At 37.0% G+C, this 18,373-nt stretch overlaps 1 protein-coding gene across 2 annotated transcripts in view; it reads left to right on the forward strand.

Annotated features, from left to right (window-relative positions):
• The window catches only part of IRAK4 (interleukin 1 receptor associated kinase 4), a 53,681-nt gene that overhangs the window by 25,899 nt on the left and 9,409 nt on the right, over positions 1 to 18,373 (forward strand). For both annotated transcript variants that reach the window (XM_069094235.1, XM_069094236.1), the window contains 3 exons: positions 4,803 to 4,917; positions 13,868 to 13,977; positions 14,701 to 14,884. In XM_069094235.1, coding sequence (XP_068950336.1) covers positions 4,803 to 4,917; positions 13,868 to 13,977; positions 14,701 to 14,884 — 409 coding nt within the window. The remainder of the gene's footprint in view (positions 1 to 4,802; positions 4,918 to 13,867; positions 13,978 to 14,700; positions 14,885 to 18,373) is intronic.

Raw genomic sequence — 18,373 nt, forward strand, 5'->3', positions numbered from 1 at the left:
CAACTACCCTAATACTGAGAAAAAGGTCTCATGAGTTGCAGATACCATCTTTTCATGTAGGAATGTAAACAGTTCAGCTTTAGTAAGTCCCTTCTGATTTCTCTTTCCTGTTTACTTTTTTATGTTTCCCTGGATTCTTGTATTTGAAAGTCAAATTTTCTATTTAGCTCTGTCTTCTCATCAAGAATGCTTGAAAGTCCTCTATTTCATTGAATATCCATTTTTCCCCTGAAGTATTATAATCCGTTTTGCTGGGTAGGTGATTCTTGGTTTTAATCCTAACTCCTCTGAGCTCTGGAATATCATATTCCAAGTCCATTTCAAAGATACTTCTAGGGACCTGTAAATTTTCAGTTCTTCCAGGGTTGTGTAATCAAAACAGAGGTGTTTATTCCTTTCCTGACTCGTGCTCTGGTCTGTGACTGACCACAAGCACTCTTTTCTGCCTTGGAACTGTGAGGAAGATTTCCTCTCCACCACCACCACAAACTCTGCCATGCCAGCACTCCTCCTCACCCCAGGACTGCCACCCAGGGCTGTGACCCAGATTGAAGCACTGGCAAAGCAAGAGAGTCCTACCCCAGTGCCAGCAAAGAGATCCCTGTGATCCCCCTCTGATTAGCCACTTGATCCTCCCCTTGTCTGTGGGCCAAGAGCCCAGGAAGCAGCCATTGCTTCTGCTGCCACTGCTGCTGCTGCTGCTGCCCTGCAACCAGGACTAACTCCTCTCTTACCTACATCTGACAGCCCCTTTCTACTGACCTTCTAAATTGTCTTCGGCATTTGTGGGATTGGGGAGTCTGGAAATTGCCACAGCTTTCAGTGATTCAGTGCATAAGGCCTGTTCTGGTTTTGCTAGGGCCCCTGTCTGTGCTGGCACAGCCCACACTGGTCTGTACTCCTCTCCCAGCCTGGTGTAACAGACCTTTCATGTCGACCTTCCAGGTTCTCTTTGGCTAGAAATTTGTTTCACTCTGTCATTTTGTGTGTTCTGCTGCTCTAGAACTTTCTTAGAGTCATTTTTTACAGGTATTTGGAGGGATTTAGGGGAGAGCTCCAGCAAGTCTCTGCTTTTACTCTGCCATCTCGGCTCAACCCCCAGAGTTGTTTTAATTTGCATTTTTCAATTTTGATTTAGAGAAATTTTTCATGTGATTATAGATAACTTTGATTTCTTTATCTGAAAACTGCCTGTTCATATCATTTGACCATTTATCAATTGAAGAACAGCTCATTTCTATAAATTTGACTCAGTTCTCTTTATATTTAAGAAGTAATATCTTTATCAGAGAAATTGACTGTAAATTTTTTTCATAGTTATTATAAATGTGTATTTCCCTTCATCCTATTTCCCCAATTTATCCTACTCTCTCTCTTTCCTTCCACCCTGTTCATTCTCAAAAGTGTTTTGCTTCTGATTTACCCCTCCCAAACTGGCTTCCTTTCTATCATCCTTCCCCCCATCCTTTCTCTTAATCCCTTCCCCTCCTACTTTCCTGCAGGGTAAGATAGATTTCTGCATACCCAACTGAGTGTGTATGTTATTCCCTTTTTGAATCAATTCCAATTAGAGTGAGGTTTACAAGCCCTATCCACCTCCTCCATCTTCCCCTCCACTGTAAAAACTCTTTCATGTCAAATAATTTGCTCCATTCTACCTTTCCCTTTCTCCAACATATTCTTCTTTTTCACCCTTTAATCTTATTTTTTTATATAATCATTCCATTATATTAAACTCACGCCTATTTCTTCTATCAATGTTTACTCCTAACTGCCCTAATAAGGAGAAAGATTTTAGGAGTTACAAATATCATTTTCCCATGTAAGAATGTAAGTGGTTTAAACTTGTTGAATCCCTTATGATTTCCCTTTCATGTTTACTTTTTTGTGTTTCTCTTGAATCATGAATTTGGAAGTACATTTTCTGTTCAGCTCTGGTCTCTTTATCAAGAATGCTTGGAAATCCTCTATTTCACTGAATATTTGTTTTTCCCCCTGAAGGGTTAATACTCAGTTTTGCTAGGTAGATGATTCTTGGTTGTATTGCTAGCTCCTTTACCTTCCAGAATATTGTATTCCAAGGCCTCTGATCTTTCAGTGTAGAAACTACTAAATCTTCTGTTAGCCTGACTGTGGCTCCATGATATTTGAATTGTTTCTTTTTGACTGCTTGCAGTATTTTCTCCTTGACCTTGGAGCTCTGGAATTTGACTATCATATTTCTGACAGTTTTCATTTTGTGATCTTTTTTAGGAGAGGATCAGTGTATTCTTTCAATTTCTATTTTACCCTCTGGTTCTACAATATAGGACAGTTTTCCTTGATAATTTCTTGAAAGATGATGTCTAGGCTCTTTTTTTTTATCCTGGCTTTCAGGTAGTCCAATAATTTTTTTTTAAAGCAATCGGGGTTAAGTAACTTGCTCAAGGTTACATGGCCAGTTATTTCTGGGTGTAGTGCTAAGTATCTGAGCCCAGATTTGATCCCCAGGTCATCCTGACACTGGAGCGGGTGCTCTTACTTGCTTAGCCACCTGGCCGCCCCTAAGTAATTGGGGTTAAGTAACTTGCTCAAGGTTACACAGCCAGGTGTTTCTGGGTGGGTGCTAAGTGTCTGAGCCTGGGATTTGATCCCCAGATCATCCCGACACTGGAGCTGGTACTCTTACTACCTGGCCGTCCCTTAGTCCAATAATTCTTAACTTATCTCTCCTTGATCAATTTTCCAGGTGAATTGTTTTTCCAGTGAGGAATTTCAAATCTATTTTTTCATTCTTTTGATTTGATTTTATTGTTTCTTTAGGTCTTATAAAGTCATTAGCTTCCACATGCCCAATTCTAATTTTTAAGGAGTTATTTTCTTCAGTGAACTTTTGCGCCTTCTTTTCAATTTGGCCAGTCCTGCTTTGTAAGGAGTTCTTCTCTTCAGTGATTTTTGTATATACTTTTCCATTTGTTCACTTCTGCTTTTCCTGTTATTTTCTCATTTTTTCTATTTCTTTTAACTATATACTAAAGTTAGGCCCTGCTTTTGGGGGTGGAGGGAGCACAGTCGCAAGCTTCAGGTTTTTTGTGCAGTTATTTTCAGAGATAAATCTGGGAACCTGTAAGTTTTCTGTTCTTCCAAGGTAGTATGAGCTAGGGAGAGCTACTACCCTCCTGGCCTGTACTGTAATCAGTGAGTGACCACAAGCACTCTTTTCTACCCTGGAACTGTGACCAGGGTCCCAGATGCCCTCCTGCTGCAAGCTCTGGCACACTAGTAGTGTTCTTCCTTATCATGAACTTAGACCCACATTCAGGTGTGGGCAGTGTAACAGAGTCTGCCCCCCCCCCCCCCCGTATGTGCAAAGGGATCTCTGTAATCTCCTGACCAGTTGTTTGACTCCCTTACCTTCTATGGGCTGAGAGGTGCAGAAACTGCCACTGCCACTGCTGATTTAGTTGTCCTTGATGCCTATTGCTGGTTTGCTGGGGCTCAGCCTGTGCTGGACTATGTTCCACTCTCACCAAGGTGCAACAGACCTTTCCTGCCACACTTCTGAGTTGTTTTGTGCTGGAAAATTATTTTACCCTACCCTTTTGTGGGTTTTGCTGCTCCAGAATTTGTTTTGAGGCATTATTTAAAGTTATTTGGAGGGACTTGGGGGAGAGTTCAGGCCTTGCCTTTTCTTCACCATCTTGGCTCTGCTCCTCTCTAATGAGTATTTTTAATATTGGTGCTTCTCATTTGTTTGGGGGTGCTTAAAATGTTTGTGATCAAAGGTTTTAAATAATTTCACAATCTTATTTATATTTTTTATGAAGAAAAAAGCTAAGCAAAGATAATCATTACAGTCCTTGACTGGATGGTCATAATTTCCAAGTTAATGGGACCTAAAGAACTTTTGCTTCAAAAAGCACAATAGAATTATGTTATTTCTATTATTGAATTATTGCCTACTAAAAATTAGAATAATCTTCAAATGTAAATAATTGTGAGGTTTAATTTGTTTTATTGATATTATATTAAGATTATAATAAATTATTAAAAAAGAAAAGGGAATGGGCATAATGGTACATGTATCTCTAATTCTAGCTACCAGAGAGGCTAAAGCTAGTGAAATTCTTGAGTTTGGGAGTTATGAGCTGCAGTGTGTTAATACAACTGGGTCATCAAACTGAGTCTGACATCAATATTGTGAGCTCCTGGGCGGGAGAGAATGCTACCAGATTGTCTGAGGAGAGGCAAATCAACCTAGTTTATAAACAGAACAGGTCCAAGTTCTTCTGCCAGTCAGTAGGTGGAATCAAGCCCATAAGTCACCTTTGCATTGGCACAGCGGCAAGATGAGGGGACCCAGTCTTTTTTTTTTTAGAGAGAGAGAAAGAAAAGGGAAGAAACTGATAACAATAATGAGAAAGTGAAAATAAGGAAGTTGAAGTTATTCTTTACTTGTCTGTTTTATTTTTGTTGTTCAATTGTTTAGTCATGTCCAACTCTATATAACCCTATGGACTTTGGCAATGGGGTTTTCATGGCAAAGATAAAAGTATAGTTTGCTATTTCCTTTTCTAGTGTGTCCTCATTTTATAGAAGAGAAATGGAGGAAAATAGGGGTTAAATGACTTGCCCAGGTTCACACAGCTCGCAAGTCCCAGGTCAGATTTGAAGTCAGACCTTCCTTATTCCAGGCCTGCTGTTCTATCTGTTGCACTACCTAGTTGCCTTAAAAAAACCTTTAAAAAATTTCCAACTTTTAGCTGAACTTAACTATTTAAGATTTTAAACACTTAATTCCTTTAAAAAATTGTTTGCCACAGGTGTCAACATGAAAACTTAGTAGAATTACTTGGCTTCTCAAGTGATAGTGACAACTTCTGTTTGGTGTATGTCTATATGCCTAATGGCTCATTGCTTGACAGACTATCTTGTCTGGTAAGTTTCTTAATAAGTTTTTTTTTTTTTTTTTTTTTTGCATTTTGGAAGGGCGGAAGGCAGGGCAATTGGGGTTAAGTGTCTGAGGCCGGATTTGAACTCAGGTCCTTCTGACTCCTGGGCCGGTGCTCTATTTGCTGCACCACCTAGCCATTCCAGTAAGTTGTTTTGTAAAAAACAAGAAGAAATAGTTTGACAATTTAATTTTCTGAAATATGTTAAGTTTACCATTTGCTCCATAGCCACATTCATACTCACATTTTCCTTCTGTCTTCTTAGAGCTCAGTGAATCTGGGATCTCCCTGTATCTGAACTCCCCACAAATACAGCATACAACCCATCCCATATATTCACATCCTATGCTGTTTTTGCCTATGTCTGATTATAAATGCACCGTACATCTATTTAATGCTCTGGAGGACTCACCTGAGGACTTTTAACATTTTGTATGTGGTAATATAGCACCTTCATTGTTCATTTTTATTCCTAGCTCTGTTACATGATAGGCCAAACTCCTTTATTGATTATGTTTTTTTTTTTTTGCTTTTTGGAGGGGCAGTTGGGGTTAAGTGACTTGCCCAAGGTCACAAAGCTAGTTTGTGTGGGTGTGTGGGTGGGTATGTGGGTGTGGGTGTGTGTTAAGTGTCTAAGGCCGGCTTTGAAATCAGGTCCTCCTGACATCAGGGCTGGTGCTTTTTTCACTGCACCACCTAGCCTCCCCCATTGATGATGTATTTTTAATAATATGCCTTTATGCTAAGAAGTAGTGTGTAATAGTGCCTAGCCTCAGAATCAGAACAACTTGGGTCAGGCTACCACTTCTGCAAAACACTAGCTATGTGACCCTTAGCAATGCACTCAAACCTCTCAGTGTCCCAGGCATTCACCCAGTCTTGTGAAACAATTAGAAGGTGACATGGAAGAGGAAAGTAAAAGTTGCCTTGGCCATATGTATTACCTCTGTGCATCCTCTGCTAGTCAACTCTATAGGTATTTGTTCTTTGCAATTAATCTTTGTATTTTTGTGGGAAAATGTACCCCAGGTTTATGGGGGAGATGCTGTATTTGTTCTTATGGAGCCATTTCAGTTGTCTTTGCTTTGAGTTAATCATGCCCTCTATCTGACTAATGTCATTGTAAACATGCCAGTTGGAGACTTGTGAGCTATTAACCAATCAACAAGTATTTATTGTTTATATATCAGATACAATGCTAGGAACTAGGGATACAAATATAGTAAATGAAATAATCTCTACTCATAACTAGATTTAGTTCTAACGAGGGAGGCAAAAGGACATATAGAAGTATACACATGAAATGGTTAAATATTCAAGGAAGTTTGAGAGAGAGCTAGAGCCCTAGCAGTTGGGGGTATCAAGAAAGGCTTGGTGTAAGAGATGGGACTTGAGCTGTGTTGAAGGAAGAGAGACATTCTTTAAGATGGAGGTGAAAAGGGAATGGATTCTAGATATAGTGGATGGACAGTGCTAGGGTAGAAACCTGAGGGATGGAGTACCAAGTAAGAAGAATAGAGAGATGACCAGTTTGGGTGGACTGCACAATATGGAAGGGTGAGTAACGAGACTGAAAAGATATGTTGTGATAAAGTTGTAACATACTTTAAAAGCTAGATGGAGGAGTTTACATTGAATTTGTGAAGTAATAAGAAGCAACTGAAATTTACTGAGTAAGGGAGTGATGTCTACAGATCTGCACTTAAGGAAAATTACTTTGGCAGTTGTGTGGAGGATAGATTGAATTGGAGACAAATGTGAAGTAAGAATAATAATTTGAAAGCTGCTGAAATAATTCAGATAAGAGGTGTAATAAAAGCCTGAAATAAGGTAATAGCTATGTGAGTAGAGAGAAGGGATAGGGTGCTAAAAAAAAAACTGTAGTGGAGGTAAAAAAGCAAGATATGGAAAATGATTTGTTATGTGAAGTGAGGGAGAACAAGGAGTTGAGGGGTGCTGCCAAGATTATGAACTTGAGTGACAGGAAGAATAGTGGTGCTTTTGATGGAAATATAGAAGTTTAGAAGAGAGATGAACGTGGGGGAAAAGATAATTTTGTTTGGTCTTGTTGACATTTAAACGTCTCTGGGACATCCAATTTGAAATATCAAATAGGTTTTTGTTTTTAATACTTGTTTACAATTATGTTGACTGTTTTCCTAATTTTGAATCATCCTGGAGACAATCTAGGACCCTGAAACCAAGAACTTTGGGAATAGTTATGCTTTAAGTCCAGTGCCCTTAGATGCTGTCTTGGGAAGACACCACTGGGGAGATGCAACCACCTGTCTGCTGACAGTTATTCCAGCCAGTGTTCCAGCCAGAATTACTGAAGAACCAGAAAACAAAGTTCTTGCCACCAAAATCCTTGGTGTCGTCTGGTATCAGAAACTATTGTGATTTTATTTCTGGAAATTACATCACATTAAAGAGTAGGCATTACCTTTTCTGCTGTATCCTAAGGACCTTGAGACCTTGGTGTCTGACTTGAAGCCAGAACTTTCCATATGTATGGTCTGCACCCTTAGAATGTAGGCTCTTTAGGAAATAGGGACTATCTTACTTTATTTTTGAGGGGGGAAGGCAAAGCAGTAGGGGTTAAGTGACTTGCCCAAGTTCACACAGCTAGTGTGTCAGGTGTCTGAAGCTGGATTTGAACTTGGGCCTTCCTGACTCCAGGGCCAGTGCCCCCTAGCTGCCCCTGTCTTTTCTGTTTGCATTTCTAGCATTTAGCATAGTGCTTTGCTTAGTAAGCTATTAGCAAATGCTTCATTCAGTCATTGATGAGGAATTGAAGCCAACTTGATTACTTTGTATGCTTTCCCTGACCAGCAATTATACTCTGGTAGGATTGCATAAGCCTACTCAAAGGTTTGCAACACTACACAACTTTATCTCTACCTCCAGCCTTTGCAGTAGAAAACAGTAAATGTACTTTGCCTGGAATAATAGCATGGTGATAGGCTGTACTGCAACATTTGGAGAAATAAGGAATAGTGGGAACTGGGGCTTGGTGCCAATGTGTGTGGGATCCACTGGGCTTGAAAGAAAAAAGACTGGTTTTCAGTTGAGGAGAGTTGTGTACCCATGGCAGTCACTTGGGACAGAGGTGGAGGATACAAATGTACAAATAGTTCTCAAAAGAATTGCACATTATTAACAATCATATGAAAGAATGTTCCAAATCACTAATAATAATCTTTCTTTTTATACCCTGCAAATTGGCAAAGATGATAAAAAATGAGATTAGTCAGTGTAGGAGGGGTTATGGCATGATAGGAACATAGACATTCTTCACATTGCTGTGAATCAGTACAGCTGTTTTGGAAAGAAGTTTGAGATCATGCAAATAAAATGGCTAAAGTGGTCCATACTCTTTGATCAGATTTCTACCATTGGGGCTTATTCTCCAAAGAAGCCACTGAAAAGAAGAAAGTTCTCAGTCCACCAAAATGTTTACAGCAGCATTTTTTTCTGATAACAAAGAATTGGAAGCAGAGCAGATGCCTGTCTATTGGGGAATGGCTAAACATGCGGTTTATGAATGTAATGGATTATTCCTCTGCTTCAAAAATGGTGAATACAGGTGATAGATCTACTTGAAGTAATAGAAAGTAAAGTAAGCAGAACCAAGAAAACAATATACAGAATAACTGCAAGAATGTAAACCAAAAGAACAACCATAAAGAGATCAAAAGTGAGTATTGCAAAATTATAAACAACAAACATGACTAGAAAGAAGTGATATAGAAAACATTAACACCTGATCCTTTGCAGATATAGAAAGTTAACAAGTGTGGCAAATTACACATATTTTCAGACTTTTTCAACTTGAATATTGATCATTTTGTTAATTTTTTCCTCTTTTTCCTTTAAAAATATTTCTGATGGGAGATGGCTCTCTGGGAAGGTGTAGAAGGAAGGATACTGAGAAAAATGGTTATATATTAAAAAAGATACCAATACAAATGTATTTTTTCAAAAAAGAGCTAGAAGCCAGGAAATTACCTGAGCTCTCCCTACTTTCCCTTGGAAACAACATTAAATCAAGCCTCCAAACAAAGTCTGGAGTGACAGAACTCACAAAAAGACAGAGTGAAACAATTTTCCAGCTTAAGATAACTTAGAAGGACTTCAGGAAAGGTCTGTCTCACTTGGGTAAAAGGGGAGCACATCTCAGTGTAGATGGTGTCCCTGCAAGCCAGCAAAAGGTTCTTAGCCACCACACAGGTCAGCAACGAACGTCCCCTCTGTCATGGCTTAGTCAGCTAGCTGTGAGGCAAATTGGGAGTGCAAAAGGCAAATTGTGAGCCCCAGAACCTTGGCACAACAGGTGCAAAAAGTCTGGGTCACCCTAACACAGAGGGCAAGGCACAAACACCTGAGGCCTCAGTATGGAAAACCAGTGACCAGGCCCCTGGCCCTGCGCATAATTTATGTTGGGATAGTGCCCCTGTGCCTTAGGAGCAAGTGCAACTTTTAAAAAATCACATAATAGGCTGAAAAATGAGTAGGAAACAGAAAAGAGCCCTGGCCATAGAAAGCTACAGTGGCAACAGGGAAGATCAAAACACAAACTCAGAAGAGGACAATGGTATCAAAGTGCCTACATGTGGAGCCTCAGAGGGGAATATGAGTTTGTTTCAAGCCCAAAATGTCCTCTTGCAAGAGCTCAAAAAGGATCTTAATAATCAAGTAAGAGAGGTGGAAGAAAAACAAATGAGAGTCATGCAAAAGAATTATGAAAAAAGTTAACTGCTTAGCAAAAGAAGCAGAAAAATTGACTGAAGAAAACAACTTCTTGAAAAATAAAATTGGCTGAAGGGGGGAAAAAGTTCACTGAAGAAAACAACTCCTTTAAAAAGTAAAATTGGGCAATTGAAAAAGAAGGTACAAGAGCTAACTGAAGGAAATAATTCCTTAAAAATTAGATTTGGGCAAATGGAAGCTAATGACTTTCAAGACATCAAGAATCAGTCAAAGAAAATGAAAAGAACGAACCAAATAGGAGAACCTGTAAAATACCTCATTGGAGAAACAACTGACATGGAAAATAGATCCAGGAGAGATATTTAAAGAATTATTGGACCTTCTGAAGCCCATGATCAAAAAAAGAACCTGGACAGCATCTTTCAAGAAATCATCAAAGAAAGCTGCCCTGATGTTCTAGAACGGGAGAAATTGAAAGAATCCACAGGTTACCTCCTGAAATAGATCTTAAAATGAAAACTCCAAGGAATATTGTAGCCAAATTCCAAAATTATCAGATCAAGGAGAAAATTTTGCAAGCAGTCAGAAAGAAACAATTCAAATACCAAGGAGACATAGTCAGGATTGCACAGGATTTAGCAGCTTTACATTAGAGGATAAGAGGGCTCAGAATATGATAGATAATCTGTAAGGTAAAAGGGCTTGGATTACAACCAGGAATCAACCACCCAGCAAAATTCAGCATAATCTTTTAGGGAAAAGATTCAATGAAATAGAGAACTTTCAAACTTTCCTGATGAAAAGGTCAGAACTGAACAGAAAATTTAATCTACAAATTCAAGACTCAAGAAGTATAAAAAATGTAAACAGGAAAGAAAACAAGTTATTCAGCAAGATTTAAACTGTTTTCCCTACATGGGAAGGATGTTACTTGAAACTCTTGAGAACTGTATCTTTAGTCACACAGAAGGAGTATCCATAGACAGAGGGTATGGATATGAGTTGATATCACCCTTTGTAAGACAGCATGCAATCTGAAATAGGCTCTATGTATGCATTCTTATTAAACATTTTCACATTAGTCATGTTGTAAAAAAGAATTAGAATGAATGGGAGGAACCACAAGAGAGAAAAAAACAAAACAAAACACAAAAAGTGAGAGCATTTAGTATGCTTTGATATGCATTCAGACTCCATAGTTCTTTCTCTGAATGTGGATAGCATTTTCCAAAATGAATGTTTTGGAGTTGTCTTAGATCCTTGTATTGCTGAGAAGAGCTAAGTCATATCAAAATTAGTCATCCCACAGTGTGGCTGTTACTGCATACAATGTTGTCTTTGTTTTACAAACTTCATCTGAAAGAACAAAATGTCAAGAATGTCAAGGGAATTAATGGGAAAAAAAATGCAAAGCAAGGTGCCCTAGCCATACCAGATAGAAAACTACATTATAAAATAGCAATCAGGGGCAGCTAGGTGGTGCAATGAATAGAGCACTGGCCTTCAAGTCAGGAGGACCTGAATTGAAATCTGGCCTGGGACACTTAACCCTTACTAGTTGTGTGACTTTGGGCAAGTCACTTAACCCTAAGTGCCCTGCCTTTCCCCCTCCAAAAAAATAAAGTGGCAGTCATCAAAACTATTTGTTGCTGGCTAGGAAATAGTATGGTGGGTCAATGAAATAGGGTAGGTATACAAAACACAGTAATTAATGACTATAGTAATCTACTGTTTGATAAACCCAAAGACTTCAGCTTTTGGGATAAGAACTCACTTTTTGACAAAAACTGCTGGGAAAACTGGAAAATGGTATGGCAGAAACTAGGTATAGCCAACATTTCATTCCCTATACCAAGATAAGGTTGAAATGAGTATGATGTAGACATAAGGGGTGATACCAGTAGGGAAGAATTTATGACTAAACAAGAGATAGAGAACATTATGAAATAAAAATGGATAATTTTGATTACTTTAAAAAGTTTTTGCAGAAAGAAAACCAATGCAGCCAAGATTAGAAGGAAAGCAGAAAACTGGGAAACAGGTTTTACAGCCAGTGTTTCTGATAAAGCCTCATTTCTAAAATATATAGAGAACCGAGTCAAATTTAAAAGAATACAAGTCATTCCCCAATTGATAAATTCTCCAAGGATATGAACAGGCAGTTTTCAGATGAAATCAAAACTGCCTATATTCATAAGAAAAAATGCCCTAAATCACTATTGAGTACAGAAGTGCCAATCAAAACAACTCTTAGGTACCACCTCATACCTATCAGATTGACTAATATGACAAAAAAGGAGAATGTTGGAGAAGATATGGAAAAATTGGAACACTGGACCTAAGTCATATTCCTTGGGAAGAAGGGCCACCTCGTTGTCAGGAGAATGGAAGAGAGTTTGGGAAATGATGTCAAAGGTTTTTGAGACAAAGAAAAAGGGAGAAGAGAGAGCTCACATTGAATAACCTTTTCTCAGTAAAGTAAGAGTTGAGGTCCTCAGTCAAGAGATGTTCAGGTAGAGGAAGTTTGAGGTGAGAAGAGGTTTGGAAAAACGTTTTAGGAAAGTGAAAGCCAGTTCAGGTGGAATAAAAAGAATCTTGCTGTAGTGAGGAGGGCCAGCTGAAGTTGGGGTAACATGAATTTATAGTGTAACCAATAATCACTTTTGTGACTTTCCCCAGCTCTGTTCAGAAGCATATGACTAGGAACAGAGGATTCAGATGATGGGAGTAATCTGGAGCTGAGTTTTGGTGAGGTATGAGTAGAAAGGACAAAAAAATATATAGTTTCAAGAGTATGGATACATAGACCTCAGGTATTTATTCCCCAAGGGACTCGATGTGTGAGTTGGTGGATAGATAGATACTCTGTGAGCAAATACACTCTAAGACTTTATTTTGGAGAACATTTGCCAGTCTATAGTGGTGAGAAGGAATTTCTTTACTGACAGTACCCTACACTATTGAAACCACAGATCTGTACTGAAAAGGAATACCCTTTAAATCAGTTAGTGTTGATTACTTGGATTTATTTTTAGTTTGATTGTTGGGTTAAACTCTTTAGGAAAAGCTACCCCTAATGGCTAAGCTAAACTAATGTATTCTCTTGAATCTAGGTTACCTATAGATTTAGTGAGTAGATAGATTGATAAGACTTTATCATTTAGTAGCAGATAATTTAGAGTAAGATAGATTTTTTTTTGTAGGAATAAAAGAATCACAGGATTATAAGACTCCTTTTGAAGGCTCAGTTCCCCTTTCTGGCAGCTAGAATAAGAGGGGTTGACCAAAGGTTAAGTTCCTCTTTCCAGTCATAGTGGATAAACTATTTTTTTTCCCTTCCTTGAGCTAGAGGTTAAGTATAAATTGAGTAGTGTAATCTTCTAAGGTTGGGTTTCCCTTTCTGGCAGTTGGAGGATGGGGTGGGGGAGAGAGAGTGTGTGTGTAGGAGACTACTAACTAAAAACTAGATGTTCCTCTTTCCCCTTAGTTCATATATTGGCCCTGATAAAGTAAGCTTTTTGTTTATAAAATGCTGTAGGTGCAAGGCAGAGATTCTTCAGGTAATCTCATTTTGACAGCTTAAATGTTGCCAACCATACAAATTTATGGTAAGAAGACCTGAGATAAATGAACTAGTCAGATGCCCTGACTTGTCCAATTAAATTATGTTGAAAACAAGTTTTCTAAGATTGCTTGTTTTTTTTTTAATTTCCCCTTTTTGTTATAAAAATAAGCTCTGTAAATCACTCCTTGGTTACTAATTACTGAGGAATTAGTTGACCTGACTTAATGTTGAACTGTCAACTGTTATTATTAAATCAATATTTACTCAGAAACTTAGTACTTCAGAATTATTTTCTATTTCAGATTTTACCAGTACCAAAAAATTACAATTATGCAACTTCTTTGTATACATGTTATTGTTGTATCATGCCATAGCATACTTGAACCCACTACTCATTTCTGTATTCTCCTTTGAATCCTCCTAAAAAGGATATAAAAATATTAGTGTTAGAAGAAATCAATATTATATTCAGATTATATTAAAATACGAGATAATATAATTTCAGCACTGTTCTGGTGAATAGAAATTGCTTATTTCATGTAAAATATTCCTTTTTTTTAGCAATCAAAAGTAAATTAAATATTTCTGTATTTACTCTTCATACAACTTGCTGTTCAACTGTTTATAACTGTCTTTTTTCTTTTTTTTTTTCCATTTTAAGGATGGCACTGCACCACTTTCCTGGCATACAAGATGCAAAATTGCTCAAGGTACAGCTAATGGTATTGACTATTTACATGCAAACCATCATATTCATAGAGATGTTAAAAGGTAAATTCTTCCATTAAAGTTTTTAAAAAAATAAAGTCTTTAAATTTTATGTTATCCTTATCATCCTTATAGTATTGTATATTATCCTTATAGTATTGTATATTCTAAGAAAAAAAATGATGAGTAAAGGACCTGACTGGGATCTTGAAAAATATTATTTTTTAGAATCTGTGTTTTTTTAGGGATATGAATTATAAAGAAGTTGAGATGTTTTTGTAAAGGTATGGTGATTCCTAGTTTAAAAGCATAGTGGGCCTATAATAATTTTATATGGAATAATGAACATGAAACACTTGATTTTTACTTTAAAAAGTGAAAAAGAAATGATGGTAACTGTTCCATTTCAACTATGTTCTAAATTCTTGGATTTTTAAATACACTTTAGATAAAGGGTGGCTAGGTGGTGCAGTGAATAGAGAGCACTGGCCCTGGAGTCAGGAGGAACTGAGTTGAAATCTGGCCTCAGACATTCAACACTTATTAGCCTTGTGACCTTGGGCAAGTCACTTAACCCCAATTGCCTTGCCTTCCACCCTGCAAAAAAAAAAATACATTTTGGATAAGATGAAGGGGTTGGACCAGATGATCTCTAAGGCTCTTATTTAGTCTAAATGTGTATTCTTCTTATACTTTGTGAAGTTCAAAGTATTATTTAACAGTTATATAATCAGTGATTTTACTTGATTGGGAAGATTTTTTTCATAATATTTAAATTTTTTCCAGTGCAAATATTTTACTTGATGAGAACTTCATACCCAAGATTTCTGACTTTGGACTTGCACGAACCATTGCAGAATTTAACCACACAGTCATGACTAGCAGAATTGTGGGAACAACAGCCTATATGGCACCAGAAGCTTTGCGAGGGGAGATGACACCTAAATCTGACATTTATAGCTTTGGTGTGGTAAGTTTTATGTGGAATTGTTAGCCATGCTGTTCTTCCTGAATTAAAAAAAAATATTGTTTTGTCCAGATATGTGGGGTCACTTTAACTCTCCTTACGATATGAAACCATGACTTGTAAAGTATATAGGAGTCCTCTTGTCTCTTTGTCTTGAATGCTTTCTTAGAGAAAAGAATCAGTAGGCACTGGATGCATTAAATACTTAAAACCATAAAAAAAGATGATAACAGAAAGAAATTATTCTACTCATTTAGAAATTATTCTTGGATTAGCTGTCCATGTGCAGTCTAATATCTTGTTAGAAAAAGGATTAGTTAGTATAAAGCTATCGTATGTAATTGAAACTCAATCTTGACCTGTTTAAATAATTTCAATTTCTTATGAACATATGGGGGGAAAATGGGAAATATATGGTAGAAGTTACATCGACACTAATTATAATAATTTTATGCAGATATGGGATAATGGGGGGATAATGGAAGGGAGGGTAGGCTGGGGGGAGAGAAGTTGGAAGCACCCACTTTTGAAAAGGGATAGGATCAAAGTAGAGAATAGAACAAGTGGGAGGTGGGTTAGAATGGAGGGAAATATAGTCAGTCTTTCACAATATATCCACTATGGAAATGTTTTGCATAGCTACGCATGTATAACCTATATTGAATTGCTAATCTTCCCAGTGTGGGTGGGTGATGAGGGAGGAAGGGAAAGAATCTGGAATTCAAAGTTTTAAAATTTATATATATATATATATATATATATTTCTCTCTATATATACATATATATATATACTATTATTAATATTATTTTACATGTAACTGGGAAATAAGACACACAGGTACTGGGATATAGAGATCCACTGTGCCCTACTGGAAAGTCAGAGAGGGGATGGGGGAAGATATGGGACAGAGCAGATTGGGGGAGGGGATATTCAGTGGGATCAATGTTTTGGGGTGGTGGGTAGGGGAAGATGGGGAGAAAATTTGTAACTCAAAATCTTGGGGAAATGAAAGATGTAAACTAAAAAAGAAAAAAAGAAAGATGGGAAAAATTTACGATGCCAGATCTTATACCATATTTCAGAAATCGTCAAAACTCTTTGGTTAAAAAATAGAAAAGTTGATTATTCGAACATATTAGGCAAATAAGATAGAAGCAATCAGACACAGTAACAATATTGGATAAATATAAAGACATGAGGTTACTCTACAGTAAGACTTCCTTATTTGATAAAAGTAGCTGGGAAAATTTAGAAAATAACTTGGGAAAACTAGGCTTTGACCAGCATCTCACAACATGTATCATAATAAATTCCAAATATACCTAGGCTTTATAATTTTTTTTAATTAGAGGATGCCCATCACAACTATGATTAGGAGGAGTGTTGTTTAGGTTTTTTTTTTTTGGTAACTTTAAGGAATAGAAGTGATCATAAAAAATAAAATGAACAATTTTGATTGACTAAAACAAAACTTTTGCACAAAAAAATCAATGCGATTGAAATTAGAAGGGAAATAATTAACTGGAGAAAAATATCTCTGACGAAAATCTGATGTACAAGACATAGGGATTTTAAACAAACATATATGGTATCCCAAAAATCCTTATTGCATTTTAAGCTTTAATAACTTCAGAAGTATAAATCCTACAAACTTTTTTTTATTGAAAGGTTATTTAAAATTTTTAAACATTGCTATTTCTTATTAAAATTCAACAAAGCCACTATCTTGTATTATGTTTTGTTCTAATTTTCAAACTTCGTAAAAGTTTTCATTAGCTACTGTTCAGTGACAATTTTGATGTGGCTCCATAACAAAAAAGTCAAGATAGATCAGGTAACTGGGGTGGTCAGGCAAGAGAACCTTTGAAGAATCAGCAGGCTGAGAAAGAGTTATCCAGAAACTACTATACAGTGAAGAAAGAGTACCCAGTTTTATTAAAATTAAAATTTTATATGCAAAATTTCATAAAGCTAAGTAAAAACAAAGAAATTAAATAACTTTCAAATGAATTTTTGTAAGTTTGTATAGTATTTATACTTCTAAATTATTAAAGCTTAAAATGGCACTTTTGGGACATTCTATAATAACATTTTCCCAGGGGATAAATAATCAAAGATTACAAACAGGTAACCTATAAATAACCATTTGGAAAAAATAGTCCAAATCAAATAAAAAAACCCATTAAGGTTCTATTTCGTACCTATCAGATTAGCAAAAATAACAAAAGAGGAAAATGGCAATTCTTTAGAGGGTATTTTGTAGGACACACACACTAAGTATTGTTGCTCCTGTGACTTGATTGAACCATTCTGGAAAACATCCAAAAAGTGACTGAAATTGACACAGCAATAACACTACTTGGCATAAATCTTCCCACATATAAAATTTTAATTGTTTTCTGACATTATTGTCATTGTAAGTGTGTGACAAAATAGTTACTTATGCTTTGTGGCCCTCGTGACCATAGTAAACAATCCACTGCCCTTCTGTGTGACTCACCCAAGGGATCAGTGGCTCATAGTAGCCTAATTTACACATGACCCAACCCTAAGGTGGCTTCAATTAAGACCTCTGTCAGAGTGGTACTATCCCCCAACACTGGCATCCTTAGACTTTGGACCTGGTGCCTCTGTCCTCACATGAGTGACTCTGAATGGCTAATATTCCATCTGTTTGTACATTATAGCCCTACTTCCTCTTCTCCCCTCTACTAACTCAATGTCACTTCTGTACTTTCCCTTATGTTATGTTCTGAGTGGTAATAAATTGAGTGGCAACTGAATCCCAAATACACATTCATCCTCAACTCTCAGATGCTAAGTGTGCTACCTCTTGACCAAGGTCCCATGCCCTAACCCCAGAAGCCACTGACTTAATTTTAATAATCATAATAGTTTTTTTCCCTAGAACTGTCATTAAACCCTAATAAAAGCATAAAATTTATCAAATAAAAAACACTATTTTAGGAAATATTAATTTTATTCAATTAAGTTAAAATTTAAAGATAGTTAATAGTTAGAAAAGGAATTAGCTTTTTGACTTAATATAATCTGATGGTTTGCTCTGGTTAATTTTTAGGAATAGAGAAATTTGTCTTATTTTTATCATATTCAACATTGTGTTTTTGCGTTGGCAGCTTGTCAAGATAAAAGACAAAGGGTGGTGGCTAGGTGGCATAGTGAATAGAGAGCACCAGCCCTGAAGTCAGGAGGACCTGAGTTCAAATCCGACCTCAGACACTTAACACAAAATTAGCCATGTGACCTTGGGCAAGTCACTTAACCTCAATTGTCCTACCCTCCCCCTTCCAAAAGGAAAAAAAAAAGATAAAATACAAGATTGTAAGATCCTCAGATCTTGGAAAATATACTGAGCAGTAATTATTTCTGGGAACATAACTGGAGAAGAGACAATCTTCTACCAACCTAAATAGCAAATTGACATCTTCCCAACCCACACACTTAGAGAAAATACAGAGAATGTTGAACTG

This window comes from Petaurus breviceps, unplaced genomic scaffold (genome assembly GCF_028583685.1).
Source record: "Petaurus breviceps papuanus isolate PSGF00001 unplaced genomic scaffold, PetGlider_PUasm1.0 216, whole genome shotgun sequence".
In the NCBI taxonomy this organism is placed as follows: domain Eukaryota; kingdom Metazoa; phylum Chordata; class Mammalia; order Diprotodontia; family Petauridae; genus Petaurus; species Petaurus breviceps.